General features: G+C 44.6%; 1 protein-coding gene across 1 annotated transcript in view; it reads left to right on the top strand.

Annotated features, from left to right (window-relative positions):
* Positions 1-810: 810 nt before the first annotated feature.
* Positions 811-12,936, top strand: part of LOC308467753 (four and a half LIM domains protein 1-like) — a 34,258-nt gene continuing 22,132 nt past the window's right edge. Inside the window, exons 1-2 of the mRNA XM_080989463.1 lie at positions 811-886; positions 11,827-12,008. Of these exons, the coding sequence (XP_080845589.1) occupies positions 865-886; positions 11,827-12,008 (204 nt within the window). The 5' untranslated portion in view covers positions 811-864. The remainder of the gene's footprint in view (positions 887-11,826; positions 12,009-12,936) is intronic.

Here is a 12,936-nt window from a genome sequence, read left to right as displayed (position 1 = left end):
ATTTGTGGGGCCTGCCTGGTGTTTTGACATTAGTAGAATGTGTGCCCTTTTATTGAAAATGCATCTCTGGGTTATTTGTGGGGCATAGGAGTTTGTTCCTTATTTTTTTCAAAATCTAGTCTGGCCCCCCGCAAGGTCTGAGGAACAGTGGAGTGGTCCCCAGCTGAAAAAGTTTGCTGACCCCTGAGTTAGTTTACATAGGTTACATTTGTTGGAAGCAGGACTCTCAGAAAGAGTCCCATTCTGTGAATAAAACAGTATTTAAACAGCATTCAAAATGCTCTACAAAAGAAATCAAACCACAAATGTTTCATTTCCCAATATAACACAACCGCCTACGGGCACTCACATTAGCTCAGCAGCGAAGTTGCCTGAACCATAATAATAATAATAATAATAATAATAATTACTATTATTATTATTATTATTATTATTATTATTATTATTATTTATCATTTCTGCCCCGTCCATCTGGCTGGCTCTCCCCAGCCGCTCCAAGCTGCATCCAACAAAAAATTTAAAAGACAGCTGTTCAAAACTTTCCGAAATTATGCACCCCCACCGAGAGGGCTCAGATTCCTACAGGGGCTACTCAGCGTTTTGGACGTTTTCGGAGACTGAAGTAGCTGGGCAGGTATTTATATCCTGTTGGTGGTGCCCTATTCTTCTCCCCTGAGATCACCTAAAATGGTAAGATGTTTTCTGTGGTATGACGGCCACCAGTCTGGGGCAAAGGGGTGTGGACATCTCCTGGTGGCCCCCGCCCCCATATTAATAGCCTCCCTGAACTCTCAAACTGAGACATGCTCTTTATCAGCTGAGCTCCTAAAGTAGGGCTGGTTGGGAATTGGTCCTCGCTGAAGGATGGCTTATCACAGGCACGCAGGTAACCCTCCTCTGCGCCCCAAATATATATATGACTTTTCATTGCCTTTTGTGCTTTGGGCAAGAGTTCGGGCTGGCTTGCTTGCTCTTTCAACAGGATTTCGCTGTGCTGGAAATTCTTCATTTGAGCTGGAGGGGCTTTCCAGGAAATAAGGGGACCCTCTGTGCGATGATATTCCTTCCAGGGAAGGTAGGAGTGGGCAGTAGGGCAGTTCAAAAAAACCTCTTTTTTGAAAATGCCTGCTCCAAAGGTCTTATCTTGCTACACTAGGGATTATATAACTGTATCTGAAATTTCATGCATATCAGTTAATATCATGACCCTCCTCCATGAAAATAGCTGTTTACTTGGCCATTTTCCTATGCCGTGGAGGCTGAAATTTCAATTCAGCGGAGCAGGGTCAAGATATTAACTGATATACATGAAATTTCAGAGATAGCTATATAATCCCTAGTGTAGTAAGAGAAGACCTTTGGAGCAGGCATTTTTTTAAAAAAAAGTTTTTTATGAACTGCCCTAGTAGGCAGAGGTTCTGCTTCTTCCAGTATACTGGCATTAGTTCGCCTGTCTTCCCAAGTGAAGTGTCAAATTTTCCGGAGACCCCGTTAACAAAATCTTTCAAGGAGTTGGAGGTGGCGTTGATAAGTAAGTATAAGAGCTGGTAAAGGGCAATTAAGCAGGCCTATCACTAACTTCAAATGCAGCTCATGGACTGGGCTCTAAACAACTGCCAGATCCTTTTTGCAGGAGACAGGACAGAGAGAAGCTTCCGGGACAGCCTTGTCCCTGCTTAGACTCTCCACTAAACTCCTTAGCCGTCATTCTTTTAAATTTTGTTGTCGTTTAGTCATGTCCGACTCTTTGTGACCCCATGGACCAGAGCACGCCAGGCACTCCTGTCTTCCACTGCCTCCCGCAGTTTGGTCAAACTCATGTTCGTAGCTTCGAGAACACTGTCCCACCATCTCGTCCTCTGTCGTCCCCTTCTCCTTGTGCCCTCCATCTTTCCCAGCATCAGGGTTTTTCCCAGGGAGTCTTCTCTTCTCATGAGGTGGCCAAAGTCTTGGAGCCTCAGCTTCAGGATCTGTCCTTCCAGTGAGCACTCAGGGCTGATTTCCTTCAGAATGGAGAGGTTTGATCTTCTTGCAGTCCATGGGACTCTCAAGAGTCTCCTCCAGCACCATAATTCAAAAGCATCAATTCTTCGGCGATCAGCCTTCTTTATGGTCCAGCTCTCACTTCCATACATCACTACTGGGAAAACCATAGCTTGAACTATACGGACCTTTGTTGGCAAGGTGATGTCTCTGCTTTTTAAGATGCTGTCTAGGTTTGTCATTGCTTTTCTCCCAAGAAACAGGTGTCTCTTAATTTCGTGACTGCTGTCACCATCTGCAGTGATCATTTATATCATTTAGGCGTAGACAAATTAGACTGCTTTACTAAAAACCCAAAGAGTGAAGTTTTGGATAGACCATTTGAGTCCAGGCGCTCTTGGGACAACCTTGCAGCACTAGGGATATTAGATCAGGGGGATTTGAGTTTAGGCGAAGCCACAAGTTAAATGTACTGTGCAAGATCCGTAATTCTACTGAAGGGAGATTGGCCTCTAGGTGCAATGATGTGTTTGGGACACAGGGTGGTACAGAAAAAAATTGCCTTAGAAACTTTGCATGCAGGAAAGCCCCAAGCTAGACCCCTGGAACCACCACTTAAAAACACCTGAAGTCACATTTGAATCAAAAACCCCCGAGACCTGCTGCCTTTATGCGTATGGAGCTCAGTGGACAAATATCCTGACCTGGTACCAAGCGGCTTCCTAGGGTGATGTTACTGGATCCATATTACAGATCAGGTAGACTGAGGCAGAGGGCGAGAGAAAGGGTGTTAACTTCTGTTACAGAAATGACTGGGGGCATATCTTTAAAGTTGTTAAATGTTACAAATATTATGCCTGAATGTATCCCTTCGACTTGACAGCTCAGGGAAGATACCTAGCTTTAAAAAATCATATAAAATCAACCCCTTTGCCAGTTTCCTCCATTCCAAAGCTATTTTGCCCTTGGAAAAAGGACTCTTTCCCCTGCCACCTCTCCAAGTGTGAAGACATGTATACACACCTCCTACCCCAGGAAATGCCCAGAGGTGACAATTGCAGGGCTCATTGTTTGCCAAGGGAAGCGAAATCTCATCGCCAGACTTGCCTCAGGCTCCAGACATGCAAAGGAAGTTTTATTGTACTTTTGGGTGGTGGGTACGTAAGACCTATTTGTCTGTGCTAATCTTGTGTAACCCTCCCCTTTCTGACGGTTTTAGTGGTGTAGCATTGACGTATAGATGATGTTGTGCAAACTGTATTCTGGGATACTGTGGGAAAGTTTTAAAAGTCAATGTCGCCCCAATGCTCGGGGTTCTTACTGCCGTTTGAACCTGTTGCACAACAATAAAGGATCAAAGTCTAACAACCGCTGTTTTGCTCCAAATTACTTGGCTGGAATTTCCTTCTTTTACTGACCGCATGGACCCACGGGGGACTCGCACCCCAACGAGCTGGGCTGTTAAGTAGTCTCTCAACCCAGAATTTTCTTTAACACGTGCTTGGGTGGGCTCACAGCTTGGCCCCTTGTCTCTATCTTCCATAAGCACTTTGGTGCTCATTCACCCTAGCTGTGCTCCTGTGCTGTAGGACTGGCGTTTGCAGTTCATGCTTCAATCCCACTTTGCCTGCTGATGGACGGATGGAGGCTGCAGAAATTGTTTCGCGTCCTTCCAGAGACATTTGACCCCCCCCCCGCAAGCTATTTGCTTACCAGTTGCCCGCCCTCCCATTTGTTGAATGTGTTCTGCAAACCGTTGCCACAACGCAAAATACCGTATTTTTCGCCCCATAGGACACACCGCCCTATAGGACGCACCTAGTTTTTTGGGGGGGGAAATAAAGAAAAAAAATTATTTCCCCCCCAGGCACGGGGCTGGCGCAGGGGAAGCCCGAGCTGCCCCCGACCCCAGCCCCCAGAAGAGCCTGCTATCCGCAAGCCTAGGGAGCTGCGCCGGTCTCCCCAGGCTTGCGGACAGCTGTGCGAAGCCCGGGCGCGCTGAGGCTTCCTAATGCAGGCAGCTCTGTGCAACCCTCCGGAGCTTGGCGCCGGGCTCCGGAGGGTCGCACAGAGCTGCACGGACCCCGGGAGGGCAGGCAGCTCTGCGCGACCCTCTGGAGCCCAGCGCGGCTTGACGCCGGGCTCCGGAGGGTTGCGCAGAGTTTCCTGAAGCCTGGAGAGTGAAAGCCTCTCGCTCTCCAGGCTTCAGCGAAAGCCTGTATTCGCCCCATAGGACGCACCCACATTTCCCCTTCATTTTTGGAGGGGAAAAAGTGCATCCTATAGGGCGAAAAATACGGTACTTGGTATATAGCCAGACCAAATTCCAGGTAATCGAGTGAAAGGGCAAGCAACTCAGGAAACAATGGGGTCATGGGCCTATATTTAGATTGGAGGGAGGGTGGGTGGGAGAGAACATTGCAGAAACAAGTTAGCCATGAACACATTGGTTTTACTTGGCTGTCCCGGACCTTAGAAAGGGGTGCTCTGCGTAGCCCCCCGCTTACTTACTTCTCTTGTTCTGAGCTTGCAGGCCTGATCCTGTAGCTGTGAGAGCTTCAGACAGGAATGGCAGTCTGGCAGCCCCTGCTCCAGATCTGTTCTCTGTCTGGATCTAACGCTGTTTGAAATAAATTAAAAATTTAAAAAATTGTCCAGCAGCGCCTTAGAGACCAACTCAGTTTGTTCTGGGTCTAAGCTTTCGTGTGCAGGTGCCCTTCTTCAGATACATGGAAACCAAAGTCTGTATAAGAACTAGTATGAAAAAAGAGGCCTCCCAGCATTCTCCCAGGCCCATATAAGAACAGCGTAAACAGTTGGGCCTGATGAGCGTTTACTGTTCCCAACCCTAATCCTACGGTAAGCCATCTAACTAGGTTTTAATTTGATCCTGACTTGTTTTCAGGAGGTAATTTCATTATTGTTTGATTTTATACCAATGTTACATATTTGGTGTTAGCCGCCCTGAGCCCAGTTTCGTCCGAGGAGGGCGGGATACAAATCAAAGTTTATTATTTGTTATTATTATTACCAGGCCGTGATATATAGTGGGAGGGTGGGTCAGGGTTTTTCTACGCAGGGTAGTAGAACTCAATGGGTATTATGCAGATGACCAAAATTAGCCGGGGGGGGAAAAATTGTCCAGTAGCACCTTAGAGAACAACTCAGTTTGTTCTGAGTCTAAGCTTCATGTGCAGGCCCCCTTCTTCAGATACATGGAAGCAGAAGTCACTAGACCCTTACATATACTAGGAGGGTGGAGTGGGGTATTTCTCAGAAGGGTAGTAGGAGACGGGTGATTTTATGGTTCCAGAACTGAAACCTTCCTCTGCTTGTCCAGGATTACAGACCTGCACCTCCATGATTGACACCTTCTTAATCCTTGTATTTAATGATAATAACACTTGGCTGTCATGTATTCTTCAGATACACTGAACCAGAAGTCCCCAGACCCTGATATTTAGTGGAAGGAAAAGTCACCAGACCCTGATATATAGAGGGAGGGTAGGGTTTTTCTCCGAAGGGTAGTAGGACTCAGTGGGTTTGGTCAACCTGTGGTCAACTGTGAATGACTGCAATTAGTCCTACAGGAAAAAGCAAGGGATAGTATGCAGATGATTAGCACATGTAATGAGACAGGAATCCAATATCTCTATTCAGACCAGGTCTCTCCATCATTTTCAGTTGAGTAATAAGTTGCAATTCAGCCACTTCTCCTTCAAGTCTATTTCTGAAATTCTTTTGTCATAAGATAGCTGCTTGGAGATCCTGTATTGAATGTCCTGGGAGACGGAAGCTTTCTCCTCCTGGCTTCTCTGTCTTGTGATTCCCGATGTCGGATTGATGCCCATTTATCCTCTGGTGCTGGGTTTGGCCTGTTGGTCCAATATACAGAGCCAAAGGGCACTGCTGGCATTTGATGGCATACACCAGGCATGGCCCAAGTCCGTCTCAGGGGCCTAATCTGGCCCACAAGTCAGTTTAATTTGGCTCCTGTGGAAGTTTATTTCCTAAAAATCCTAAAAAAACTCAACAACTTTGGTCGGCCCTTTGATCACAGCCCTTCACTTCATCAAATCTGGCCCTCTTTGAAAAAAGTTTGGACACCACTGGCTACACCATGGGTAGGCAAACAAAGGCCCAGGGGCCAGATCCAGTCCAATTGCCTTCTCAGTCCGGCCTGCGAATGGTCCAGGAATCAGCGTGCTTTGACATGAGTAGAATGTGTCCTTTTATTTAAAATGCATCTCTGGGTTATTTGTGGGGCATAGGAATTCGTTCATTTCCCCCCCCAAAAAAACCCACTAGTCCGGCCCCCCACAAGGTCTGAGGGACAGTGGACCGGCCCCCTGCGGAAAAAAATTGCTGACCCCTGGCCATATACAGTGTTTGAAGATGAGCCATGAAATAGGCCTGAGATGATGATGATGATAATTTATTTATACTCCGCCCATCTGGCTGGGTTTCCCCAGCCACTCTGGGCGGCTTCCAACAAAAGATTAAAATACAATAGTCCATCAAACATTAAAAGCTTCCCTAAACATTAAAAGCCTTCAGATGTCTTCTAAAAGTCTGGTAGTTCTTTTTCTCTTTGACATCTGGTGGGAGGGCGTTCCACGGGGTGGGCGCCACTACCGAGAAAGCCCTCTGCCTGGTTCCCTGTAACTTGGCTTCTTGCAGTGAGGGAACCACCAGAAGGCCCTTGGCGCTGGACCTCAGTGTCCAGGTAGAACAATGGATGGAGATGCTCCTTCAGGTATGGGATGTTTGGTGTTGTTGGGTCCAGCAATGGTGCAATCCAGGCGTGTGTGGGCAGCAAAGTTGGCACCTGGGTTTATTATAGGCTCTGGTACCCGTGTCCATGTTAAGTCTGTATGATTGTGGGTAAGGAGTTGTTTAAGATTGGGCGGCTGACAGTAGGCGAGGAAAGGTCTTCCTCCCAAAGCTTGGGAAAGGGAACTGTCGCCGTCTAGGAGAGGTTGCAAATCTCTGATGAGGCATTGAACTATTTTAACTTGGGAGCTGGATGTGATCGCTAGTAGAGTTCTGTTGTTTTCTCTTTGGGGTGTTTTCTCGCAGCATGCTCTCTCTGGGGATCAGTTTGGTGTTGTAGATCTGTCATTGAACTTTGAGTTCCAAAACCCCTGAATCTAGGATCTGATGTTGCTTGAAAGAAGATCAACATCCTTTTTAGAACCCAAAACTCCATGGTGGCTCTCGCTGGTGGAAGCATTAGCATTAAAACCTCATAGGAAGAGAGGAAATTGGCCGACATACAGAGAATTATTAATAGAGGTGGAGAAAGGGTTGAAGCTGAAAGAATATGAGGAACTAAAGACTACATTGCAAAGTTGGTTACATCATAGACAATTAAACCAACAGTTTAAGGAAGACAATAAGAAAGGTCTCAGCTACAGAGTGTCAAACTTACCAAAAGAGATAATTGAGAGTGATACGAAATTACTTTTAAAAAATGTATCATCTCCTGTTATATGGGGAAATGCTGGATGAAATGGTAAAGTCAGCACAAATAAAGTGGGCTCAGGATTTAGGTCACAATATACAACTTGAAGACTGAGAAAAGATGTGGAAGGTGAATTTAAAATTTACAGACTGTATTTTATTGAAAGAGAATTATATTAAAATGATGTATAGATGGTATATTACGCCAGAGAAAGTGGCAAAAAAAGTATAAAAAGGGATCTAAAACCTGTTGGAAATGTAAAGAAAAATATGGTACATTTTATCAAATGTGGTGGGAATGCAAAAGGGTTAGAAATTATTGGGAAATTATATATAATGAATTGAAAAAAATGTTTAAAAAGACTTTTGTTAAGAAACCAGAAGCATTCCTCCTAGGAATTTTAGATCAAGATTTAGAAAAAAAAAGGAAATTGGAAATGATTTATGTCTGCAACAACAGCGGCAAGAATTATATTAGCACAAGCTTGGAAGACAGAAGAAATACCAACGAAAGAACAATGGCAAAGGAAATTTATGGAATATGCAGAACTGGCAAAATTAACAGATAAATTACATGAAAAGGATAACCAAGACTTTAAAAGAGAATGAGAACCATTTACAACATATATGAAGAGACAACATAAAGAATTGGACTCACTGGCAGGGTTTGAATAAACCAACACAATTGTGTATAACCAAAAGCAAGACTATATGCATTGGGGAAATTTTGGGAAACAACACGCAGGGTGAGTAATATGGAAATAAAACAAAATGGGAGTATGAGGGAAGTCCAGGTGAGGAGGGGGGGGATATGGAAAATTGTTAGAGAAATATTGTTAGAGGATGTATACATGAAAACACCAATAAAAAATATTTTTGAAAAAGAAAAACTAATAAAAAATATTTTAAGAAAGAAAGAAAGACGATCAATGCCCAGAGCAATTTTAGCCAAGAATGTGAACTGTTGGGAAAACCCTGGGAGTTTGTCTGTCTCCTGTGTCCTGTCTCTTGATGGATGAGGTGGCAGCTGGCCTGATGAATGGGAGACAGGTCAAGGTTAACATAGCTGGAATGGAAGCAATGTGTTCCTTAGTGGACTAGGAAGCAAAACGGGCCGTCCCACTCTGCAAAGAGCTGCTGGGACTCACATCATGTTATATAAAACCCACACCGCTCCTTTTTCCTGTATGGGGTACCCAAGAGCACAGCATCTAGAGACCTTAAGTGGGTTCCCTATCACAGGGGTGGCCAACTCCCAAGAGACTGTGATCTACTCACAGAGTTAAAAACTGGCAGTGATCTACCCCCTTTTTGGGAGGAGGAAAGCCTGTTTTTTTTTGGGGGGGGGGGTTCAGGTCTAAGTGGGAGACCTTTTTTTAGGGAGGAAAGTTGTTGAGGTTTTTTTTTTTTGAGGATGGAGAAAATAATAGAGGCCAACCAGAGAATATTGAGAAGCACAGCAGCTAGGCTACTGGCTATTATGTGTGACCTCCCATTCTAAAAAGACCATAAAATCAAAGAACATCCAATTGCCGTATTTTTCCGTGTATAACACGCTCCCGTGTATAAGATGCCCCCTATTTGGGGGGACTCAAATTTAAGAAAACAGGGCCCCTTTTTAAACATTTTTTTAAGTAAAAAAAAACCCCTAGTCTTATACATGGAAAAGTACAGCACCTAGGCAATGGATTCTTTGGATCCTGAACAACCAGGACTTCTTAGAAAGAGACGGAAAAGTCAACGGACAAACAAAACTGTTTGGTTTACAAGGCCGCACAGAGCTGGCCCTGGAACAGCATAGTTTGGATATTTCAAGCCCTTGTTTGGGAGAAGAGAAGGCTTGACTTGATTCCGACAACCTCCCAGGCCCGTGCTAGATCTCAAACACCGTCTTTCAGAACGTGGGGTTTCAAATATATTTTTCCCGTGTCCAAGAGGTCCTCCTGGCTGTTTTTTTTAAAACGTTGGTTTCCTGTTCTCTGCTGTGATGGTCTCCTTGTCAAGAATCACCCAGTTAGGTGTTTATTGATCCATGTAACGTTGGGAAATGTCAATCACTTCTCCTACCTGGGCAGTTCTCTTTCCACAAGGGCCGATGTTGATGCTGAAATCCAGCACTGCCTGAACTCTGCGAGTGCAGCTTTCTCCCGATTGAAGGGCAGAGTGTTTGAGAACCGGGACATTTGAGGAAAAACCCAAATTTGCTATGGTACTACCAACCTGACTGTCTGCTTGTGAAACACAGACCACTTATCAACGCTGTCTCCAACTCCTTGAAAGATTCCATCAACGGGGTCTCCAAAAAATTTGGGAAGACACAGGCAAACTGTACTGGAAGAAGCAAAAATTGCCAGTGTCGAAGTGACGATTCTTCAACATCAACTTCTTGAATTCTGACAAGACAAAAGTATTCTGTTGGGGGGACAGTGTGTGTGTGTGTGTGTGTGTGTGTGTGTGTGTGTGTGACTCCCTGGTCCTGAATGGGGCAACTGTGCCCCTGAAGGACCAGCTGCACAGCCTGGGGGTCATTTTGGACCCATGGGGCACAGGTCCATTCTGTGTCCAGGGCAGCTCCATCTGGGACACAGGATGAGACCCCACCTGCCCAGAGCAGTGCATGCTCTGGTTATCTCCCACTTGGACTACTGCAATGCGCTACGTGGGGCTACCTTGGAAGGTGACCTGGAAACTTAAACTAATGCAAAATATGTTGGAAAAACGCTCTGGGGGAAATGGCACCCCCCCCCCCGACCTCTGAGCGTCTCCCAGTAGGCACGTCTCTGGAATGGCATGTCCCTTCATCTCCATAGTGCCTCTCTGCGACACTTTTCATCTGAAAAGTGCACACAAGTCTTCTAGCATCACACAGCAAGAAGAAAGAAACATCCGTAGATCTAAACTACATTTTATTTAGATTCTATACAGACAATCCATAATCACGTCTGTGTTCTCCAAGCTCTGGCAGAACAACAACTGTTGCATACTGCAAAAGTGAAAGTACAGTTACAATAACATGCTCAGACGGAAGAGATAAGACAGTCTTCCATTATCACACTCTTCTCAGACATCTCATGTGATTTATATTAATCACACCAGCAGCATCGGCTGCATAAAAATTCTAACATAATGCAGCAGCCAGGCTGGTGACTGGGACCCCCGAGATGACATCCACTGGGCCCAATTCATAGCATATTAATTTTTTTTACCTTCCTGTAATAAAAAAAAAGGGGGGGAGGATTTTAGTCTTCCCAAAAGGAAACCTTCCTCCGCGGATCAACGTGAAGAGGATGTCAGCAAGGTTGAAAATTTTTCTGTAAAATAAAGGATTTGACCGGGACCACATAACACCGGTCCTGAAAGACCTACATTTTTTTTTTTTAATAAATATTTATTAGGGTTTACAATACGAATAGATATAATAAACAAAATAACATATGTTATAACATAATTTCACATCTTCTTTGGACTCCCTCGCATCTCCCGCTCCCACTTTCATCGTAATAAATTTTTACCAGCAATTTATCATCTTGTTTGCATTTATATCCCATCTATTGGCTCCCTCCCAGGACGTTTCCAAGCACAATTCAAAGTGTTGCTGCTGACCTTGAAAGCCCTAAACAGCCCAGTAGACCTGAAGGAGCATCTCCACCCGGAGCATCTCCACCCGAGGGCCTTCTGGTGGTTCCCTCCCTGTGAGAAGCGAGGTTACAGGGAACCAGGCAGAGGGCCTTCTCGGTAGTGGCGCCCGCCCTGTGGAACACCCTCCTGTCAGATGTCAAAGAGATAAACAACTATCTGATGTTTAGAAGACATCTGAAGGCAGCCCTCTTTAGGAAAGTTTTGAATGACTGATTGACTGATGTTTTAATGTATTTTTAACCTTCTGTTGGAAGCTGCCCAGAGTGGTTGGGGAAACCCAGCCAGATGGGTGGGGTATAAGTAATAAATTATTATTATTATTATTATTATTATTATTATTATTATTATTATTGGCTGACCTTTGCTTCCTGTTACACATTATGATAAGATCTGGACAACTAAAGGTGGACCCATGTGTGGGAATGAGTTTTATTCTTAGGCAGGCATAGGCAACCTTTGGCCCTCCAGATGTTTTGGCCTACAACTCCCATGATCCCTAGCTAACAGGACCAGTGGTCAGGGATGATGGGAATTGTAGTCCAAAATATCTGGAGGGCCAAAGGTTGCTTATGCTTGTCCCACACCATGTTCCGAGCTGCAGGTGCTTTTCCCATTTGCCGTGCACCGACCATGTGCTTCGCTGTCTCCCTCCCTGCCTCCTTTGCCCTAAATAATAACTTCTTCTTCTTCTTCTTCTTCTTCTTCTTCTTCTTCTTCTTCTTCTTATTATTATTATTACAGGGCCTACCAGCTACACGGTGGGCACCATGTCAGAGCGCTTTGATTGCCACTATTGCCGGGACAACCTGCACGGGAAGAAGTATGTGCAGAAGGAAGGGCGCCACTGCTGCATCAAATGCTTCGAGAAGTTCTGCGCAAACACCTGCACCGAGTGTAAGAAACCCATCGGGGCCGATTCCAAGGTGGTTATTTTAATAGTTTGCTTGTTTGCTTAATGCAAGCATAGGCAAACTTGGCCCTCCAGAAGTTTTGGGACTACAATTCCCATCATCCCACCACTGGTCCTGTTAGCTAGGGATCATGGGAGTTGTAGTCCCAAAGCATCTGGAGGGCCAAGGTTGCCTATGCCTGGCTTAATGGATATTTCTATCCCACACTTCCCCACCCCCCCTAAAGAAGTGTGGGGCTGTTTAGGGAGGCGGGAGAGGACCCGCTGTTTAATACAGGCATAGGCAAACTCGGCCCTCCAGATGTTTTGGGAGTACAATGCCCATCATCCCAAGCTAACAGGACCAGCAGTCAGGGATGATGGGCATTCTAGTCCCCAAGCAGCACACATGAAAAACTGTAAACAAATCCTTATTTCCTGATGAATAGCCTTTGGATTCTGGACACATGGTCAGCAGACCCTGTGCACCTTCCACCGGACATTCAATGGAATGGCTTTCACCCCACCAGCAACCTAACAAAGAACCAATCTATGCAATAAATACATTTTCTGTTTTGTTTTTTTTAAATAATATTTATTGATAATTTCAAGATTGCAAGAAGAATAAAAAATAACAAACAACACTGTAATACAAAAAAAAGTAAAAAGAAAAAGAAGACAATAAAAAAGAGAAAAGCACAAAATGTAAAAAAGAGAAAAAAGAGAAAAAACACAAATCCCAAATTGTATATCCATAATTTCCATTTGCTTGTTTCATTGACCTCCTCACACCTCTGTTTTTGTATTCTAGTTTAGTAATTATTTCAGCAAATTCTTTCCATCTTTCTCAGTTTTTGTTCTAAAATTTATCCTAACAATTTAACCTAATAATTAACTCAACAAATCCTTACCATCTTTCCCCATATTCTATTTTTCAGATTACCTTAATTTATTTAACCTTA

The sequence above is a fragment of the Podarcis pityusensis genome, assembly GCF_964106645.2.
Source record: "Podarcis pityusensis genome assembly, chromosome: W".
Lineage (NCBI taxonomy): Eukaryota > Metazoa > Chordata > Lepidosauria > Squamata > Lacertidae > Podarcis > Podarcis pityusensis.
Note: the sequence above shows the minus strand (reverse complement) of the source record. Positions and strands in the feature narration are given on the sequence as shown.